The sequence below is a fragment of the Heloderma suspectum genome, chromosome 10 (assembly GCF_057233095.1).
Source record: "Heloderma suspectum isolate Gila_16-S chromosome 10, 16-S_ref, whole genome shotgun sequence".
In the NCBI taxonomy this organism is placed as follows: domain Eukaryota; kingdom Metazoa; phylum Chordata; class Lepidosauria; order Squamata; family Helodermatidae; genus Heloderma; species Heloderma suspectum.
In genome coordinates, this window is record NC_139467.1 from 5,714,751 (window position 1) to 5,734,980 (window position 20,230).

General features: G+C 47.8%; 1 protein-coding gene and 1 pseudogene across 10 annotated transcripts in view; one reads left to right on the top strand and one right to left on the bottom strand.

The window, feature by feature from the left end:
• The first annotated feature begins 402 nt into the window (after positions 1–402).
• The window catches only part of LOC146337528 (protein CFDP2 pseudogene), a 471,985-nt pseudogene continuing 452,157 nt past the window's right edge, over positions 403–20,230 (top strand). The window contains exon 1 of one of the 2 annotated variants that reach the window (XR_014784998.1): positions 403–1,726. The product of XR_014784998.1 is annotated as a protein CFDP2 pseudogene, transcript variant X1 (transcript). Of the gene's footprint in view, positions 1,733–20,230 lie in introns of both variants that reach the window. The other variant, XR_014784999.1, reaches the window with a different exon arrangement.
• The window catches only part of HIF3A (hypoxia inducible factor 3 subunit alpha), a 49,198-nt gene continuing 37,356 nt past the window's right edge, over positions 8,389–20,230 (bottom strand). For 6 of the 8 annotated variants that reach the window (XM_084814826.1, XM_084814825.1, XM_084814822.1 and 3 more), the window contains 2 exons: positions 19,840–20,219; positions 17,595–18,705 (listed from right to left, as the gene is read on the bottom strand). In XM_084814826.1, the coding sequence (XP_084670952.1) occupies positions 18,153–18,705; positions 19,840–20,219 (933 nt within the window). In that variant the 3' untranslated portion in view covers positions 17,595–18,152. Of the gene's footprint in view, positions 15,674–17,305; positions 17,412–17,576; positions 18,706–19,839; positions 20,220–20,230 lie in introns of those variants that run through there. The other 2 variants (XM_084814827.1, XM_084814824.1) reach the window with 1 other exon arrangement.

A 20,230-nucleotide genomic window follows, 5' to 3' on the forward strand; every position in this document is an offset into this window, starting at 1 on the left:
TTTCCCTCACGCAAAGCCGCTCAGCGAGGGGGCGGGGCTCGACAGAGGCCCCTCACCATAGAGAGGGAAAGTTCCTCCCTCAGAGGCTGGTTCGAGGGGGCGGGCTAGAGTGGCCCCGTGGTGGGTGGAGGCGGGGCTAGCATCAAGCCGTCAATGAAGGGGGCGTTGTACGATTGGCCACGACGGCCCTCGAAGAGCGATGATTGGCTGCTTTATTACGACTGTCTGGCATGTTGAAATGTGGCCGTGACAGGCGGGAATGTGATTGCTCCGTGCCTCTTTGCTGGCCGATAGAGGAGAACCAATCTTCTGCACCGGTTATTGCCGTTATAAGGGAGGGAACGCCCATTTGGAGCGGGGGCGTGGGTGGGAGGTGTGGGCGGGGCCAGAGAACCGGTGCAAAGAGGGGCGGGGCGTCATGCGGAAGGACTCTGAAACGAAGAGTTGGGCCCTGAGCGCTGCCTGTTCTCCCCCCTTTTCCTTTTCCGTGCAGCCCTTTCATTGTAAGACTGAGGGCAGGGGCTGTCCTGCAACTAATCTGTTGTAAGCCACTCAGCCCCTTCCTGGATCACTGCCTGTCGTGGCGAAGGGGCTTGCGTAACTCAGTGAAGCCATAAGCTATGCCGTGCAGGGCCACCCAAGACGGACAGGTCATGGCAGAGAGTTCTGACAAAATGTGGTCCACTGGAGAAGGAAATGGCAACCCACTCCAGTATTCTGGCCAAGAAAACCCCATGGAACGTATCACAAGGCTAAAAGAGGTGACGCCGGAAGAGGAGCCCCTCAGGTCGGAAGGTGTCCAATATACTACTGGGGAAGAGCAGAGGGAATTTCCAAGTAGCGCCAGAAAGAGTGAAGCGGCTGGGCCAAACCCGAAAGGACACTCAGCTGTGGATGTGTCTGGCAGTGAAAAGAAAGTCCGATGCTGTAAAGAACAATATTGTTTAGGAACCTGGAATGTCAGATCAATGAATCAAGGTAAGCTGGAGGTGGTCAAACATGAGATGGCAAGATTGAACATCGACATCTTGGGAATCAGCGAACTAAAATGGACAGGCATGGGCGAGTTTAATTCAGGTGACCATCATATCTACTATTGTGGGCAAGAATCCCTTAGAAGAAATGGAGTCGCACTCATAGTCAACAAAAGGGTGGGAAAAGCAGTACTGGGGTACAATCTTAAAAATGATAGAATGATCTCAGTACGAATCCAAGGCAAACCATTCAACATCACAGTAATTCAAGTCTATGCCCCAACCACTGAGGCCAAAGAAGCTGAGGTTGATGGGTTCTATGAAGACCTACAACACCTTCTAGAACTAACACCAAAAAAAGATGTCCTCTTCATCATAGGGGATTGGAATGCTAAAGTAGGAAGTCAAGAAATCACCGGGATAACAGGCAAGCATGGCCTTGGTGTACAAAATGAAGCAGGACAAAGGCTAATAGAGTTTTGCCAAGAGAACACGCTAATCATAGCAAACACTCTTTTCCAACAGCACAAGAGGCGACTCTACACATGGGCATCACCAGACGGTCAATATCGAAATCAGATTGATTATGTCCCTTGAGCCAAAGATGGAGAAGCTCTATACAGTCAGTAAAAACAAAACCTGGAGCTGACTGTGGCTCAGATCATGAGCTTCTTGTTGCAAAATTGAAGAACGTAGGGAAAACCACAAAACCATTAAGGTATGACCCCAATCATATCCCTTATGAATATACAGTGGAGGTGACAAATAGATTTCAGGGATTAGACCTGATAGACAGAGTGCCTGAGGAACTATGGACAGAGGTCCGTAACATTGTTCAGGAGGCAGCAACTAAATCCATCCCAAAGAAAAAGAAATGCAAGAAAGCAAAGTGGCTGTCTGATGAGGCTTTACAAGTAGCTGAGGAAAGAAGGGAAGTGAAAAGCAAGAGAGAAAGGGGAAGATATATCCAACTGACTGCAGAGTTCCAGAGAATAGCAAGGAGAGACAAGAAGGCCTTCTTAAATGAACAATGCAAAGAAATGGAGGAAAACAACAGAATGGGAAAGACTAGAGATCTCTTCAAGAAAATCGGAGATCTCAAGGGAACGTTTTGTGCAAAGATGGCATGATAAAGGACAAAGAAGGCAGGGACCTCACAGAAGCAGATGAGATTAAGCAGAGGTGGAAAGAATACACAGAAGAACTCTACAGGAAAGATCTGAATGTCCCTGATAGCCATGATAGTCACTGAACTTGAGCTGGACATCCTCGAGGGTGAAGTCAAGTGGGCCTTAGGAAGCATTACTAACAACAAAGCTAGCAGAGATGACAGTATTCCAGCTGAGCTATTTAAAATCCTAAAAGATGATGCTGTTAAAGTGCTGCACTCAATATGCCAACAAATTTGGAACACTCAGCAGTGGCCACAAGACTGGAAAATGTCAGTTTACATTCCAGTTCCAAACAAGAGCAATGCCAAAGAGTGTTCAAACTACTGTACAATTGCGCTCATTTCACATGCCAGCAAGGTTATGCTCAAAATCCTACAAGCTAGGCTTCAGCAGCATGTGAACTGAGAACTACCGGAAGTACAAGCTGGGTTTCGAAGAGGCAGAGGAACTAGATATCAAATCGCCAACATTCGCTGCATCATGGAGAAAGCAAGAGAATTCCAGAAAAGCGTCTATTTCTGCTTCATTGACTACGCTAAAGCCTTGGATTGTGTGGATCACAACAAACTCTGGCAAATTCTGAAAGAGATGGGAGTACCAGACCACCTTACCTGTCTCCTGAGAAACCTGTAGAAGGGTCAAGAAGCAACAGTAAGAACCAGACATGGAACAACCGATTGGTTCAAAATTGGGAAAGGAGTACGACAAGGCTGTATATTGTCGCCCTGCTTATTTAACTTATATGTAGAGTACATCATGAGAAACGCCAGGTTGGATGAATCACAGGTCAGAATTAAGATTGCCGGGAGAATGATCAACAACCTCAGATACGCAGACGATACCACCCTAATGGCAGAAAGCGAAGAGGAACTAAAGAGCCTCTTGTTGAGGGTGAAAGAGGAGAGTGCAAAAGCTGGTTTGAAACTCAGCATTAAAAAAACGAAGATCATGGCATCTGGCCCCATCACTTCCTGGCATATGAAAGGGGAAGAAATGGACGCAGTGACAGATTTCATTTTCTTGGGCTCCAAGATCACCGCAGACGGTGACTGTAGCCATGAAATTAAAAGACGCTTGCTCCTTGGGAGGAAAGCTATGGCAAACCTAGACAGCATAGTAAGAAGCAGAGACATCACCTAGCTGACAAAGGTCCGTCTAATCAAAGCTATGGTTTTCCCAGTAGCAACGTATGGCTGTGAGAGCTGGACTATAAGGAAGGCTGAGCGCCGAAGAATTGATGCTTTCGAACTGTGGTGCTGGAGAAGACTCTTACGAGTCCCCTGGACTGCAAGGAGGTCAAATCAGTCCATCCTAAAGGCATTCAACCCTGACTGCTCATTGGAAGGACAGATACTGAAGCTGAAGCTCAAACATTTTGGCCACCTAATGCGAAGAGAAAACTCCCTGGAAAAGACCCTGATGCTGGGAAAGACTGAAGGCAAAAGGAGAAGGGGACGGCAGAGGATGAGATGGCTGGATAGCATCACCGATGCAATGAATATGAACTTCAGCACACTCCGGGAGAGAGCGGAGGACAGGAAGGCCTAGCGTGCTATGGTCCATGGGGTCACGAAGAGTCGGACAGAACTGAACAACAAAATATCCATTCACCTGCTCACCTGTGGTGAGCAAGAATGGCCTCAGGGTGACCAGAAAGGGAAGTTTCTGTACATTGAATGGTTACAGGTTCTTTCCATTTTCAGGCTGTCAAGGACCTTGTTGGGGTGGCGGGGAGGTATGCAGGCAAGTAAACATTGCAGTTGAGGAGAGTCACTTTTGTAGACCGGCAGCTTCCATACAGAAAATATTTGGGAAATACTGGCGTTTTAAGTTCACGTCAGTTGCTTGCTAAAACCACCCTTAGTGATGCTAGAATTTTTAATGCTGCTCCTAATAGAGACAACCTCTTCCCCTCTCTCCTATATTGCTTGCACATTTGCTGCTTTACCCCAAGGTGGTGCTAAATGTTCAGAAAGTAAGTTTGATTATAAAGGTAGTTTTGTCAGTCCTACGCATGCTGACTTTGGGAATAACCACCACTGAACGCAGTGGGACTTCCCTCTGCGTGCATAGGATCAGTCTGCATAGCTGCTTCTGTCTATCATGCTCTTCTGTAGCTCCTGTTTATTACAGGGAGGCTTGTGTAGCATAGGAAAATATTTGATTAGGTAGATGATGCCCAGTGTTAACTAGTGGGAAAGCAGAGCGTTGCAGCTAGGATTTTACGCATCTGGCACTACAACCATTTGGCCTAGCCCTAGTTTACCTCTGCCCTGAACATTGGCAACTGCACGTTTCTTTAGTTAAAAATAGTGACTGTTACTCAGAACTCTCTATCGTAGAGAGGTATATAGAAGCCTGCAGCAAACAAGTGTGCCATGTGCGTTTTCCCTTGCCTATAGACTCTTCTGCCCTATCTACTTTCTTTATACTTATTTTTATTAGTTTATTTTAATTTATTACATTTATGTCCCACCTTTTTCCTCCTTAAGGAAACCAAGGTGGTGTACATAATCCTCCTCCTCTCCATTTTATTCTCACAGCAACAACCCTGTGAGGAAGGTTGAGAGTTTGTGACTGGCCCAAAGGCACCCAGTGAGCTTCCATGGCTGAGTGGGGACTAGAACCCGGATCTCCCAACTCCCAGTCCAACACTCTAGGCACTACACCACACTGGCTCTCAACAGCCAGAGCTCTCAGGGCAATTTGCAATAACAAAACCCATTAAATACAGCACAACAAATGACAAAAGATCAAAACTACTGTATAAAAGTAAAAAAAACCAAAATAAAACCTAGCAACAGCACAAAGATTTGAAATACACGAAGGGCGCAATCCTATGAACGTTTAGACAGAAAAAAAGTCCCCAGCATGGCTGGCTGGGGAATGCTGGGAATTGTGGGCTTTTTCCTGTCTAAACATGCACAGGGTTGCACCCTAACAGATTTAAAACAGAAACTGGTAGATGTAAAATGCCTTTGTAAGGTTCTTCCCCTCCTGCATCTTTAGCAGGGTGGCTCAATGCAAACGGGGCTGCAGGGACACTTTTAACAGGAGCCTTGAGGATGGCACTTCCAACACATGCAGCTTTTCTCACTCCTGCCCAATAAGCTGCATTTGCTCACATTCGCTCTTCAGCATAGCTTTTATTGATGCAAAGACCTCAGTCTCTCCCCCTTCCACCACTGCAAAGCCCAGCCTCTATTTTGTCCCTGCTGTGCAAGGGTTTGATCTGGAGCTAAACCAACCCTTTACAGTAGCTGTACTGATTTTTCATCATTTCAATACTGGCTGCTCCTCCTCTGAAGATGTTTGTGAATATTCAGTGACATCACAGAAGCTCAGCCAATGGCATGGATAGAGACCTAATGGGGGATAAATCAGTTTTTAGCCTATTTTATATTTGTCTGTAGCATAGGTGAGTGGAAGAAGGAGCTAAACACCTATTCTTTGGCAGTGCATGTACACACACTCCATGGTTGTTTTGCCCTCCTGAACAAGTGGGCTTGAACAAGAACCTGTTTCAGATTGGCACAGACTGGGCTGCAGCAAAATGTCCAATGACCCAGGGTTCATACTCTTCTCCAAAAGCAAGACTCAAAAGTGTGTGTGTGTGTGTGTGTGTGTGAGAGAGAGAGAGAGAGAGAGAGAGAGAACGAACTAGACATTTACATGTATTTTGGCCCTGGATATCCTACCTGCAGCACTGGCTCTCACTGTCTCTGGGATCAATGTTTCTGATTATTATGGTGTTTTATCCCTCCCATCCGCCTATGTCCAAGCAACTCTGGAACTGGTAGTTCTTGAGAGACAAAGTCTTAGTTTAACTGCATGAGCAGTACACTCTGTTCTACCAAAGGGCCTGGGCCAGCAGTTTATGGCTCAGAATGCTGCCTGTTCTGCTACATCACTGCATCTGGTCGGCTCCAGAAAATCTCACAAGATCCAGGCAATAGGTATGTACAGTCAGGGTCAGAAATATTGGAACAAGGATAACTGTTTTGGCAGTTGGCCTCTGTACACCACCACATTGAAGTTGAAAGGAAACACACCCAGATGGGAGCGGAGTCAGGATTGTCAGCTGTAATTCAAGGGGTTTGACAAAAGTGGGGCACTAACCATCCAGGAAGTACGGCCAGTGGCATACACACACACCCATCATTGGTGGCTCATAAGTAATGGAACAAACCAACATAATTTCAAACTTAAGGGTTGCCTTTAATACCTGGAGGAAAATCCTTTGCAGTCAATGACTGGCTGAAGTCTGGAACCCATGGACATGACCCAATGCTGAGTTTCCTCCCTTGAGATGCTTTGCCAGGCCTTTACTGCAGCTGCCTTCAGCTGCTGCTTGTTTGTGGGTCTTTCTGCCTTCAGTCTTGTCTTCAGTAAGTGAAAAGCATGCTCTATTGGGTGGAGATCAGGTGACTGACTTGGCCATTGAAGAACATCCCACTTCTTTGCCTTGAGAAACTCTTGGGTAGCTTTTGCTGAATGTTTTGGGTCATTATCCATCTGCAATATGAAGCGGCGTCCTATCGGTTTGGCAGCATCCGGCTGAATCTGAGCAGAAAGTATAGCCCTAGACACTTCAGAATTCATCCTGCTGCTTTTATCAGCAGTCAATAAATCATCAATAAACTCCAGTGACCCAGTTCCATTGGCAGCCATACATGCCCATGCCATAACACTGCCTCCACCATGCTTGACGGATGATGTGGTATGCTTTGGATCATGAGCTGTTCCTTTTCTTCTCCATACTTTTCCCATCATTCTGGTACAAGTTCAGCTTGGTTTCATCAGTTCAAAGAATCTTATTCCAGAACTGGGCAGGCTTTCTTAGGTGTTTGCTGGCGAAGGCTAATCTGGCCTGTCTGTTCTTGAGCTTTACCAGTGGTTTGCACCTTGTTGTGAAGCCTCTGTATTTACATTCATAAAGCCGTCCCTTTACTGTAGATGTTGACAATGACATGCCTACCTCCACAAGAGAGTTCTTGACCTGGCTAGACGTTGCAAAATGGTTCCTCTTTACCATGAGCAGAATTCTGCAGTCATCCACTTTAGTTGTCTTCCATGGTCTTCCAGGCCTTTTGCTGCTGCTGAGCTTGCCAGTTAATTCCTTCTTTTTCAGGATGTTCCAAACTGTTGTGTTGGCCACCCCCACTGTTTTTGCTATCTCTCTGATGGGTTTATTTTGTTTCCTCAGCCTAATGATGGCCTCCTTCACTCGCATGGACACCTATGTGGACCTCATGTTGGGAGTTCCAGTGAACAGCTACCAAATGCAAATGTAACACTCAGAACCACCTCCAGGCCTTTTATTTGCTTGATTGGTCATGGGGTACCCAGGAAACAGGCCACACCTGGCCATGCAGCTGCTTGTCAGCCATTCGTTCCATTACTTATGGGCCACCAACGATGGGGGTGTGTTATGCCACTGGCTGTACTTCCTGAATGGTTAGTGCCCCACTTTTGTCAAACCCCATGAATTACAGCTGAAAGTCCTTTCTTTGCTCCCATCTGGGTGTGTTTCCTTTCAACTTCAATGTGGTGGTGTGCAGAGGCCAACTGCCAAAACAGTTATCCTTGTTCCAATATTTCTGGCCCTGTTGATATGGGAAATAGGTTCCCATAAATAACTGCAAGCATGATAGCCTCAATGTCCCCCCTCACAGTATTGTGGTTGCACCCTGTGCTGAGCCTCTCTGGATCTCTTTGCCACAGTATAAAGTTTACCCTCCCCCAGCCCCCAAAACATACGTCGGACATGATCTTCACTAGTATGTGCTGGATTTTATAAGAGTTTGAAAACTGTGAAATTTATTTTTGCAAGCTGGTGAAAAACTGTAAGATTGACTGACATTCAGCATCATTATTTTCACAGCATGTGTACCAATTAGGGAGCGCTGAATTTAGTCCCAAGAGAACCTGCACTTATCTGGCACGACAAGCATTTAAACTGGGAATTCTAAAAAAAGAAAGGAAGTCTAAACTATAAATAGGAGAAGCCATCTAACAACAAAACATCTAAATCTATTGCATCTTTTAAAAAGTACCCCTAGTTTTTCTAGGTGGATTTATGGAAGTTTTTTAATTTTATAATTTGCCAACTTGTTTACAGGGTTATGCACCAAGACCCCCTCTCCCCTGCCCCGAGTGGCTTGTTTAATTGGCACTCTCCATTACCATCCAATGAACCTTCAGCTGGGGGGTCGGGGGGAGAAAGACACACAGAAGCGATGTATGTTACCAGATGTATTTTATGTTTCACAACAGCGATAGATACAGACGCGGCAGGGGCCAATTCTGATCCTGCCACAGAGAGGAAAAAATTAACCATACACAAGGGTAGAGGAAACAATATATATAAAAGTTATATATAAACAGATCCCTAAAGCCTGTAAAGACACTGGAGCCTCCAACAACCTGCTCCCCTTTGAAGAAGCCCTTCCCAACCCCCCTTGTCATAGCCAGCAAGCCCTTCTAGCAATAGGCTGAGTACTGCTTTGATGGCCCTTTGAAGACAGTGCAGACCTTACTGGCCAAGCGCAGGTTAACTTGGAGCATCATGGCAAAAGAATGCCAGATTCACCACTACCCAACTGAGAGATGGTACTTGTTCAAGAGCAATAGGGCAGAGAGACTCTGTGGAGGCCACATCTCCCATTCCAAGGTGGTTGCTGTCCAAAGGCCCAGGTGGCTTTCTCACACGGAGTCCTATTTACTGTCAAGAGGTAGGAGAATGGGCAGGCGGAAGATGTCTGTTCAAACAAACAGCACCCTCCTGTTGGACATTTGGGTGCCATCTCCCAATTGAGTGGTGCCCACCTTAATGAACTACAGAAGAATTGCAGCCTTGTGGAGTTACACCTAAATCAAGCCAATTCTATGTGGTCAGAAGAGTAGACCATCCACTTTTACACCAATCTGATCTCACTAGATGTCACTCTGGATTTACTCCACTGTCAACTTTACCAGTTATACCAGCCTTCCCCAATCTGGCGCTCTTCAGGTGTGTTGGACTGCAACTCCCAGCATCCCCCAGACATCATACCTGGGGATGCTGGGAGTTGTACTCCAACACATCTGGAGGGCACCAGGTTGGGGAAGGCTGAATTATAGACTTCCGAGTTTGACTCCTTAGGCACACATCTATTCATGCCTAGATGGCTTCCAGAGCAATGCTGGCTCCTCCCTGTTTATCTCCAGCTTTGAATATTGTTCCCATTCTGCACCACTTCTACCTGTTGACTGGTACAAGTTATTTGTGATTTATTTCTGCAGTCCCCAACACCGCAGCTAGGACCCTGTCAGAGAAGTCGAGTGAAGGTATTTCTTGCAGGTCCTCAGGAAAAACTGTAGCAAACTGGGTCCTACCAACCGTTTTCCAAAGGCCCACAAAATGTAGCCTTAATTTAAGAGTAAATTCAAAGCTAGCCGTGGTCTCAATTCTGGAAATGACTTCAGGGCACAGCAGGCCTCCATTTTCAGATCTGTGAGGCCAAAGTCTCGACTTTGCCAAGATAATCAGTTCAGTGGTTTCTTTTTTAAATTGCCTTCAGGGCATCCTCCTCACATCGCCAAGGATTCTAGGTCCATGTTCCAAGGCACATACCCAGTTCACGCATGGCCCTCAGGCCTCATCATCATCACCAAAAGTGAACTGAGTGTGCTAGAGAACAGACGCACAACGCTCTCCCATGTGTGTCTGGCCTAAGTGGTCAGTACTGGCAGCCAGTCTGTCTTTCACCTGCCATTACTGAACCCAGTTCAGTCCCTGGTGAGGGGATACCTCAGAAGACAGTTTGAAAGCCACTGATCCCACCAGTTAGGGCCGGCTGGCATGACAAACATTTGGGGGAGGGGGCAATGTGCGTGTGTAAGCGTGGCCGGAGGAGGGAGGGTTGTGTCTCTATAGCACGTACGCTTTGCACTGCGATGTAGGCACCCTGTTCTCCTTCAAACAAGATGGGACAGCATACCAGCGTTTACCACGGGAAGAGGCCTTTGTGTGGCCTAGTAACCAAGCGCCATCCATGGATAGTCTAGCCACCACTACCAGAGGGAAGGAAGGCCACATCCTCTGTGCGGCCCAGCCGCCACCACCACTGAACGGAGGGGCGGAGCACCGGGGCCTCACTAGCGGCTTAGCAACTGCCACTAGAGACAGAGTGCTGTGTTCTTTGTGTGTAGGGCTGCCACCTTCCTCACCCTTTCACAGGACCCCTCTGCCTCTTAACGGCTGCATGCTGGGATTCAGCAAAAAGTCCCAGCTTGGGTTGCCAGATCTAGACCCTGAAAGGGCGCCTGTAACTTTTCTCATGAATCCCACCATTACGCATCACAGGAGCTCTCTTCCAGTCTATGCCTGGCAACCTGTTGATGTCCTGCCTTTCAAGCAGACTTGAAAGTGCTGCCAGAAAGAGGCAGGGGTGCCTAGTAATCACCATGGCTGTGTGAGTGAGAGAGAGAGAGAAATAAGCACCATGGTGCTTGGTTTGGGTTACCAACCACCAGAAAGAGGTCACAGATGGGTAGGCTGGCTGCCACAGTCCCTGTATAGGTTAGCAAACATCGCAGGCATTGGGCGGTGGGGAGAGCACCATAGCCACAACGTGGCCCAAAAACTACCACTAGAGACAGTTAGCACCGCATGCTAAATTTGCATGACATGTCCCCAGAGGCAGATGTGGCAGGATTAGTGGCGGCCACAAGAGGTGCCACTGAGCAGACGAGAGACGTTGCCCTGTAAAAACAGGAAAGGGGTGGTTTGTGGAACAAGTGCTGGTCATAAGGTTGGGGAAGAAAGAGACACAACCCCCCCATTTTTAAGAAGTAACAGGACTGATTAAAATTCAAAGGAGGGTGGTGGCAGCGGTCACAGGCTTTGGGGGCAGACGAGAAATTAAGAAGATACAACCCTACAATAACAACAAACAGCAACAATAATAAAAGGGCGCCGTAATCATTTCACCACAGTCTCTGAAAAAGAAATGAAACGAAATCATGTTTTTTTAAAAAATCAACAGGGGGTTGGCAGGGGAAGGGGAAGCAAGACAACTCCTGTGGCTGGGAATGAAAACAACAATTATAATTATTAATAATAATAATAATTAAACAAAAAAGAGAGAAAGGGATTGACGCAACATCCGTGTTCTTCACCTGGCTTGAGTTTCTATTGTTCTGTGCGTGTTATCAAGTGCGGCTTCTGAAAAAGAGCTGCCTGGGCCAATGGCGGCCCATCGTTGTGAGACTGCACGTGCTGTGTGTCTGCACTGGTGCGGTTGTGTCTTGTGTATGTGTGCGCGTGCGAGAGTGTGGTTCGCAATGAGACTGAACAGTCTGTGTTTGCAGATTCGGCTCGCCCTCCCCTTATCTACCACCTACCCAACCTCCTTGCTTTTCAAACTGAACTGCTTGGAAGTTAAGGCGAGAGCAGGACAAACATGTTAGGAACAGGGAGGTAGCTGTGCAGGGTGCACCCAGACACCCCCTTTCTCGGTGAAAACAGGGGAGACACCTGAACTGGGGAGCCAGGAAAATCTGCAGCCCGTTTCTCCCCATTCTCCCGTGCCACTGACAGTCACTCTCACCAACCCGGAAGAGATTGGAGGGGGTTGGGTCTAACTTCTTTAAAATTTTCCTTTTGGTGCTGGTGAAGTTGTCAAGGTGAAGAAGGCACAGGTGAATGGTGACCGAGGCAAAAAGTGGTGTAGGGGTGGCATTTGTCCCTCTCAGACTGCAATTCTCAACGCAGTTTGTCAGAAGAAGAAGAAGAAAAGAGCGCTCCCTTCCCCACCCCACAGACCTTGCTAGGGGAGGCTTGATACTGGCATAGCAATGCTTGCATGAGAAAGGCCTCCCTGGCTGGGTGGAAAGCAGGGGCCAGATTAAATACCTGTAAAGTTCCGTGTTTAATCCAACTTTGTGACTGCAGCTCCTCCCCCGCCACTTTCTGGCAGACCCCAGTGCTGGGCAGAATCCGAAGACCTGCACATGGAGCTCCAGCCGGGATGCACCAATGCTGTTTTTCCTCTGTGGAGCCGCTCTGATCTCTGGATGGGTCCCCCACTGAACTGTCACTATGATCTGGGAGAAGAAGGCACCACAAGGGAAAGGAAAGGAAGGAGAGCGCGGAGAGGATTTTTCTCTTCCCCTGTTGTTTCTGAGCTGGGATACTGTCAGCTGAGGCTGGTGGCTCCAAAGTCAGTGGGGCAATAAATCCACTCTGGCTTCCAGTCAGAACTATAAAGGAGCTATCCAAGGTGCTTTGTGTGTTGAGCAAGGGATGCTCTGCACCTTGGATCGCTCCTTTAGAGTTCTGACTGGAAGCCAGAGTGGATTCATTGCCCCACTGACATCGGAGCCACCAGCCTCCACTGGAAAGTGGTACGATCCCAGTTAATCCCTTCAAGCTGAGGAAAACTGGAATTGCTCAGCCACTGATAGTCAGACTGGCAATTCCTTCTCACATACACGTAAAACACACACACACACACACACACCAAGGGGAAGGGCGAAAAACACTGGCTTAGCTTACACTGTTCCTACATTTTCTCATCCAAGTGCTTTGGATGGGGGGTAGGGGGGAGGCGGAAGCAGTGAGTTGTGTGGATTTAAGCCTGGTTTGGGACTAGGTGTAAAATCCCATCTTTAATTTATCAAACCTGCAATGGTTCTGTGGTTAAAGTAATGATGCCAAAACAGCTAAACAACTGAGTTTTGTGTTTTGCTTTGTTTTAAAGAAAAAACAAACTTATTCTTTGTTTTAAAACTGAGACTTCTGGGGAAATTTTTTCCACTGAATGGGCTTATAACTAGGGTTGCCCATATCCCTGTGGGGAAAGGGTTCCTATGATTTTAACCATTGCATAAATAGGAGAATTACAGCCAGTGTATTTTGCCCACCATTATAACATTATAGCGGGAGAAACAGCACTGGCCTGTATTCTCTTTTCTGGGAAACAGTTAAAGGCAAAGGAGCCCATTCCTCATAAAATTAGGGGCAACCCTACTATGACTATCAACTAATACTACTGTGGTCCTTTTATATCGAAAAGACATAAAAGAGGTAAGGCAATTTAATTCACCAACTTTTGCTAGTGCAGGAGTATGCAAGGTTTTGAGTTACAAAGAACTCTTCCTCTTGGGGCAGAATAGAAAGGTAGCTCATTTTTAAGCACAACATTTATTTACGAATAAAAGCATTTTAGGACACAATCCTACACATGTGCAGACAGAAAAAAGTCCTATAACTCCCATGGTGGCTGGGGAGTGCTGGGAGTTGTAGGCCTTTTTTCTGTTGGCGCATGCATAGGATGGTGCCCTTAGTCACTTAGAAACAACACTTCTTCATAGTAGCTAAGAATGAGTTATCTTCCCACGCTGCTCGCATATGATGCAGCTAAGGTTGCAATCCTAGGCATGCTGACCTGGAAGTAAAGTAAACCCACTGAACATGAGACTTACTTCTGAGTAAACATGCAGAAGATTAGGCTGTAAAGCAAGGGTGAAGGGCAAAAACCTCAATCCTGTACACAGTTACTTTGAAGTAAGAACCACTGATTTTTATGGAACTTTTAAGTAAGTAAATTTGGGATCAGGGTGCAAAAAGCCAAGAGGAAGGGCTCCTCTTCAACATTTCATTTCCCCCTTTTTAAATGGGGAAATCAGATCACAATATTGGCAAAAATGCCATTTCCTAGCAACCTATTTTTGGTTGATCACTGTTCGAATTCACTTCAACTGTCATAGAGGTTTGCTCAACAACCACTGATTTCAGTGCTTGGTTGCCCACCTTGAAGTTTTCCAAAAAAAAAAAGGTCAGCCTTTCCCTTCAAATTCAGGGAACTTGCCTTTAAGATTGTCTTTAGAAACTTCAGATTGTAAAAATAACATCTGGGCTCTATACAATTTGCCTTCTGGTTTACGCTTTTTACATCACTGTCCATTGTCTGTCCAGCTTCTTGTGGCTACCATGAGGTTAGAAAACTCGTTTTTTGGTTCCTTCCTAATAAGAAGACCAGACTTGTGCTTTGCTACTTTAGCACAACTCTCTTGATTTTGGGGATTTAAGGAACCAAAAAAACAACCCCCCCAAAGTGGTGACAAAGTAAAGAAAAGGTGGCTGCGGGGAGGAGGAGGATACCTCTCAAGAGCTGGAAATATGTCCAATGAGGGAGGAACAAGATATAAGATACTATTTTAAAAATAGGTTTTTAAAAAAATATTTCAGCTTCCCTTATCTCTACAATACATTCAGTTTCTCTACATTTAAAAATGTGTGGCCTTGACCCTCAGAAGCATTTAGAGCTCTTCTGTAAGCATAACTGTAAAGAGAGCTCAAACTGGGTCGAAAATATGGCCAGAGTACTATGACTGCCTTCCTCTTTCTGCAGCAAACAACTTTTAACTATTCTGCTTTTGGCCACTTCAGAAAAATCAATTTGGACTACAGAGCAGGGGCTGAAAAAAAATTCTACCCTGGCCAAAACCATATCTCTCAGGTTACCAGAAGGGTTAATATCCCTTTTCCTAAAGGTAAGAGCAGGTAAATGAGTAGGACACTACTGCCAAAGAGGCATCTGAAGGATTCTGGGAAATCAAGGTTAGGCGTTTCCCAAGAGGCTGAAGTGGGCATTAACATCCCCTCCCAAAGTCTTACAGAATGAGTCCCCCCACTTTTCACTCCCAAGACTGGGTAGTCCCCAGTTACTTCAGGAATGGGTGAATTCATGCTAGAAGCTAGAAACACAGAGAGGGAATTGCCCCATTCTGGTTCACGGGCCAGGCCTTCTGGGTTGGTGGTAAAAGCCAAGGGCAGCAGAAAGGGTATCACACGAGGGATTCTGAACCTCTGAATTCTGCACCTCCTGTATCTAGCCCTGACCACCCTTGAGATGGACATCTTAACGTATCGCATTGTATTCTCTCTTCCTTTGGGGGTTTGACAGAACTGACTCTTCCCCACAGAGGCTGGACTTAAAATAACCCCACTTCTGCTTCTCATCTCAGGGACTCTTAAGAGGATATGTAAGTACTGAATTGGGGGGTAGTGGGGGGGCACGATATGTTCCTACTAATGCAGGCTCTGATGTTCAGGTAGGCCTTCCTCCCTCACCATCTCCAGTGGGAAGAGGCTGCCCAGTGAGGGGGACAGGACTGAGGTAGGAAGAGTTCTAAGGATGTCAGCGGAGGTTCGGGGGGGGGGGTGGCAAGGAGGGAGTGGAGGAGTGCTGGAGGAGGAGAAGAGAAAGGAGCCCCTCCACCTCTGCCTCTCATGGATGATTTGGGGTTGGATTTGGTTCCGTCCGTCCCATCTGCGCAGCAGGGAGTGTGGGATGAAGGTGCAGTGGTGGTGAGGGCAGCTGCCATCTCAGGTGGCCTGGTCCAGTTCCACGAGGAGCTCCTCCCCTAGCTGGAAGTGCTCCCCACTGCGCACAGAGGCCTCGTCCTCGCCGTCGTACAGGGCCAGTTGAGAGAGCGCTGGTCCATCCACCACAAAAGGTAGCATATCCCCCAAGAGGCCTGGATGCAGGGATTGATTGGGGAGAGAAGGGGGACCAGAGAAGGAGAGAGAGAAGCTGTGAGGAGTCGGGAAGTGGCTGTGGTATCATCACAGGATAAGCAGTGAGCGCCACAGGTTCAGATTTGACGGTACAAGTAGAGCTAACTTGGTGCTGGCGGCTGTGTAAGCAGGGCTGCTTGAGATGGTGGAACAAAAGCCCACCCCGATACTGAGCAGACCCCAAACCCAGGTGACAGCCACAGGTGGAGCCATTTCAGTGAAGATCAGTGGCTCCAATGTCAGTGGGGCGGTGATCTGCTCCAGGTTTCAGCCAGAACTCTGAAGGAGCTCTCCAAGTTTTGGCATTCTGACTGAAACCCGGAGTGGATTCACCACCCCACTGACATCGGAGCCACCAGCCTGCACTGAGCCATTTCACTGTCAACAGCATCTTCTGATGTTAGCATGCAGAGTGCAGGGTGTCGGAACTGGCCTCCAGCTCTCAGAAAGGAGGGGAGGATATACAACACAATCAGGTAAGTCAGTCTTCCGCAACCTGGTGCCCTCCAGATGTGGCTGATTACAACTCCCATCACCTCCAGTCAGCATGATGGGAGTCACTGTCCAACACATCTGGAGCAGGCTGAGGTAGGCTATTAGAGACCATTTTCTTTACAGGCTCTCCCTCAATCAGAATTTTTTTTTTTTAAGTAAACGCTTGCAGGTATTTCCTTGGACAGCAGATAAAAACAAAACCTGTAGAGAACCCATAAATGTTAGTAAACCTGTATGGTGTGACTTTGGGTGTGGACAGTTGTGACCGCACGCCCGTCCCTGTTTTGCCCACTGGATGCTCCCTCTCAGCTATTATATGCTCACTACCCCAGTGAGCTGCCCAGCTGTGGATTGTGAGAGTCAAGGACACTGTCCTCTTCAGGGGCGCCGTAGCCAAACAGCAGTCAGAGACCCTCTTCCAATTGGCCTTGAGCTCCGTGGGAGGGGCCAAGCTGCTTCTCAAAGGCTGATGGCCCAACGTCGACCAGACCATCCCCCAGTGCTGCCACTCAGGACTGCTGCCTTCTTACTCATGTGCTTACGTGGCTGTGGTGCTGCAATCGTCTGGCAGAGCCAAATGGCTAGTCAGCAGCCAGCCCATTGCGGCACAAGGGCAGTAAGGGTAGGCATGGCCAGGCACTTGCCAAGGCCACACACCCCAGCAGGGGCCCACTGACGAGAGCCCCCTGGACTTGCTCCTCCTCTTCACTATTGCAACCTGCTTGTTCACCTGCCTCTCGCTCTGGCCCAGATGACGGTGGTGGCGAGGAGGAGGAGGAGATGCCATGACCAACTTGCTCCCTGGCTCCCTCCTGTCAAGCGAGCAAGTGGCAGCAATGATGAGAAAGAGGCGGAGGAGCAAGAGCAACTGGTGACCAGGGGCCTATCGAGGGTGTCTTGCCCAAGGGCCCTCCAAAACCTGGAGGTAGCACTGTGCAGCACCGCCACTACTGGGGAAGCCCTCTGCATGCCTCTCACGTTAAGCACCTGGCGCGGAGAATGCCCAGGCTGACACGCCAGCAGTGACGTGAGCGTTCTACCAAGCATTCGCCCAACAGCGAGAAAGAGCTTCAGCTCAGATGCTACGTAGCACTCACCCATCGGCTCCTCCAGAGACAGAAGCTTCCTGCCCAGCGCCACAGTGCCCCCAAAGCCCCTCTCGGATCTGGTTTCCAAACACTCTTCCACACTCAGCAGGAAACCCTGGTGGGACAGGAGAGAAGGTCCTAACCAAGAAACCTCCCAGGATCCAGGCAAGCGCGCCAGCAGCATCCTGGGCTGCAGGGTGGTTCAGCAGCCCTGATCTGAGATGCAGGGCAGTTCAGCAGCCCTCCCTCCCTCCTGTGGGTGGGTACTTTCAGCACATACCAGGCTAAGGGAGGGCATCAGAAAGCCCTCTGGCTCATGGCCACGGGCACGCTTAGTGGGCCCCGCCTCCAGGAAGATTTCTCTCTCCTCTTCCACGCTCAGCTCCCGGGCCCTGTTAGAGGAATGGCAGAGAGGTGCATGAGCAAAAGGAGCATGACAGACCAAGAGTAGGCAGCCAGGCAGGCAAGACTGCAGTACAGCCAAAAAGCAGAAGGATACAATCATCATGCTACATTTAAAAAACAGTTCTAGTTGATTACGTTTTTAAGAGTTGGTACTAGAAGCATTGCTCCCAACCAGGTCTGTAATGAAAAAAAACACATCTTTTGACTTTTAATGAGCAGATGGATTGTAAGCACCAGAGAAAGAAGCAACCAGAATTCTAAGGGTTGCAGCATTTAATTGTATTAATCAGCTAAATTATTTAAAAAAAAAAAAACATGTCACCTTTTGAGCAACTAAGACGTACCCTGGTGAATGAGGCAGGAGCATTTCAATTTTTTCATAAAGGTATTATTTTACATACAAGTCATTTTTAAGAATTTCAGGTGGGAAGAGCTATCTTAGAAAAGTTATTTACCCCCGTGTGCGAGTAGGAGATAGTGCCTCTTGGTACAGGCCATCTCTAGGGACACCATTCCTCCTACAATGCCTGGCTCTAAGGAAGGACCCCCTCAGAGCCAGGCATTTGGGCCTGGCCAGCTGTCTGAAGAGGCGTGCTGGCCACTTTTCCACCCAATGTGGCTCTTCAGAGAGCTCGGTGGCCCGCCCCTTGCCCTGACAGGATCTGCAGAGTGGGAGACGGAAATGGGGGTAATGGTCTAGGGAAGGAGATGTGGTGGGTGGGCAGACGTGGGGGAGGCAGATGCGGTGAGCAGGGGGGAAGGGGCGGTGGCGCATGTGCGCTCCCCCTTCAGGAGTTGGGAGAGCTTGTGCTGGCGCAGCGGCTTCCACTCTCCTTTTCCTTGAATCCAGGTGAGGCGGTGGATGTTCTGCAGCACAGTAAGGGACTAGATGAGGGCCAATAAACTGAGACTCAATCCAGAAAAGATGGAGGTAACATCGGTGGAAGTGGGTGGTTTGACTCCCCAGCTGAGTGGTGATCAACCTGTTCTGGATTACACTCCTCCTAAAGCGGAGCAAGCAGAAAGGTAGATTGGGATCTACTGGTTGATCTCTGGGTGATGTGCAGTAGAACAGCAAGGGTCTTGGACTCCCAGTGGTTTAACAATAGCAAAAACAAAAAGCGCCTTTCCCCCTCCTAAATTAGGCTGTCAAAAATCAAGGGAGCTGGGGGGGGGGGGGGGACAACAACAGGAGTAGATTTGTGTGTCAAAGGGTTTAATTTGTTTATGTATTTCTAAGATTTATTAGTCAGCCTACAGCTAATAGCTCTCGGGTTGATATACAACAAACATACAAATAAAATCCATAATCCACATAAAAGCAGAAATGGCATAACAAAACAATTAAAAGCAATGAAGGCTAAAAACAGGCATCACAAGAAGGACTAAAACCGATAAAACTACTTAAAAATACAGCATAGCACGTACTGTACACCTCCACTAGCTACAGTTATCCATGCTCTGGTAACCTCTCGTCTGGATTACTGCAGCACATTATATGCGGGGCTGCCTTTGAAAATGATCTGGAAACTTCAGCTGGCCCAAAATAAGGCAGTGAGATTGTTAACAGGGACTGGCTGATAGGGTTACATCACGCCACTGCTTTATCAGTTCAACAGGCACATCTAATTCAAATTGCTGGTATTAACCTTTAAACTCCTAAATGGCTTGTGGCCAGGTTACCTGAAGGATTGCCTCCTGCCACATATACCTACCCAGCCCTGGAGGTCATCCCCTGAGGCTCTTCTCTGTGTGCCCCTCCTAATGAAACCGGGGGCGAGGGGTGGTTATAGAACACCCTCCCACCAGGTGAAGACCTTTTTTTCCTCCACATGCTTGTCAATCCTAAATATTTTTAGTAATTTTTTGATCTGTTGTACTGAGATTCCCTTGCTTTTGGTTTTTATTCTGGTTCTAATTCTGTGGCTATTTTAGATTTTATTTTCAAGTTGTATTTTTGTATTTTATGGTTTTACCAGATAAATTCTGTTATTGGGAATAGCAAGAACAAGAAGTACTTGTTATCAGTGTTGTTAGTAATAATACAACATTATTATTATTATTAATTGGTAAGCCACTCTAGAAATAATTTATAGAAGGGCAGCACATCAATCTCAAGAGATTGTCAACCCGCTCACCTCTTCCTGCCCCCCACTGAGGCCGCCTGGCTTTTTGGGTTGGTCCCTTCCTGCATGGACTGAATCTTGACAGATGCCACCATCTCCACCACTTGTCCTGCTTCACACGAGATGCTTCCTGGTGGCTGGACGGGACGGGCTTGGCTCAGGCTGGTGTCACTGCCCCAGCGCGGGAGGGTGGCTGCTTCAGGTGGACGGGGAGACACCCCATGGAAGCTTCTGGACCGAGGCCGCGGGGGTGGAGAGCCTGGCAGGGTTCCTGCTCCGGGCTCCCCACGTTTCTCGGCCAGCCACAGTGGGTGGTCTGTGCTGCTGAGCTGGAAGTCGTCATCCATCGAGATGTAGGGAGCCAGCATCTCCAGGTCCAGGCCTTCGTAATCCTGTAGAGGGC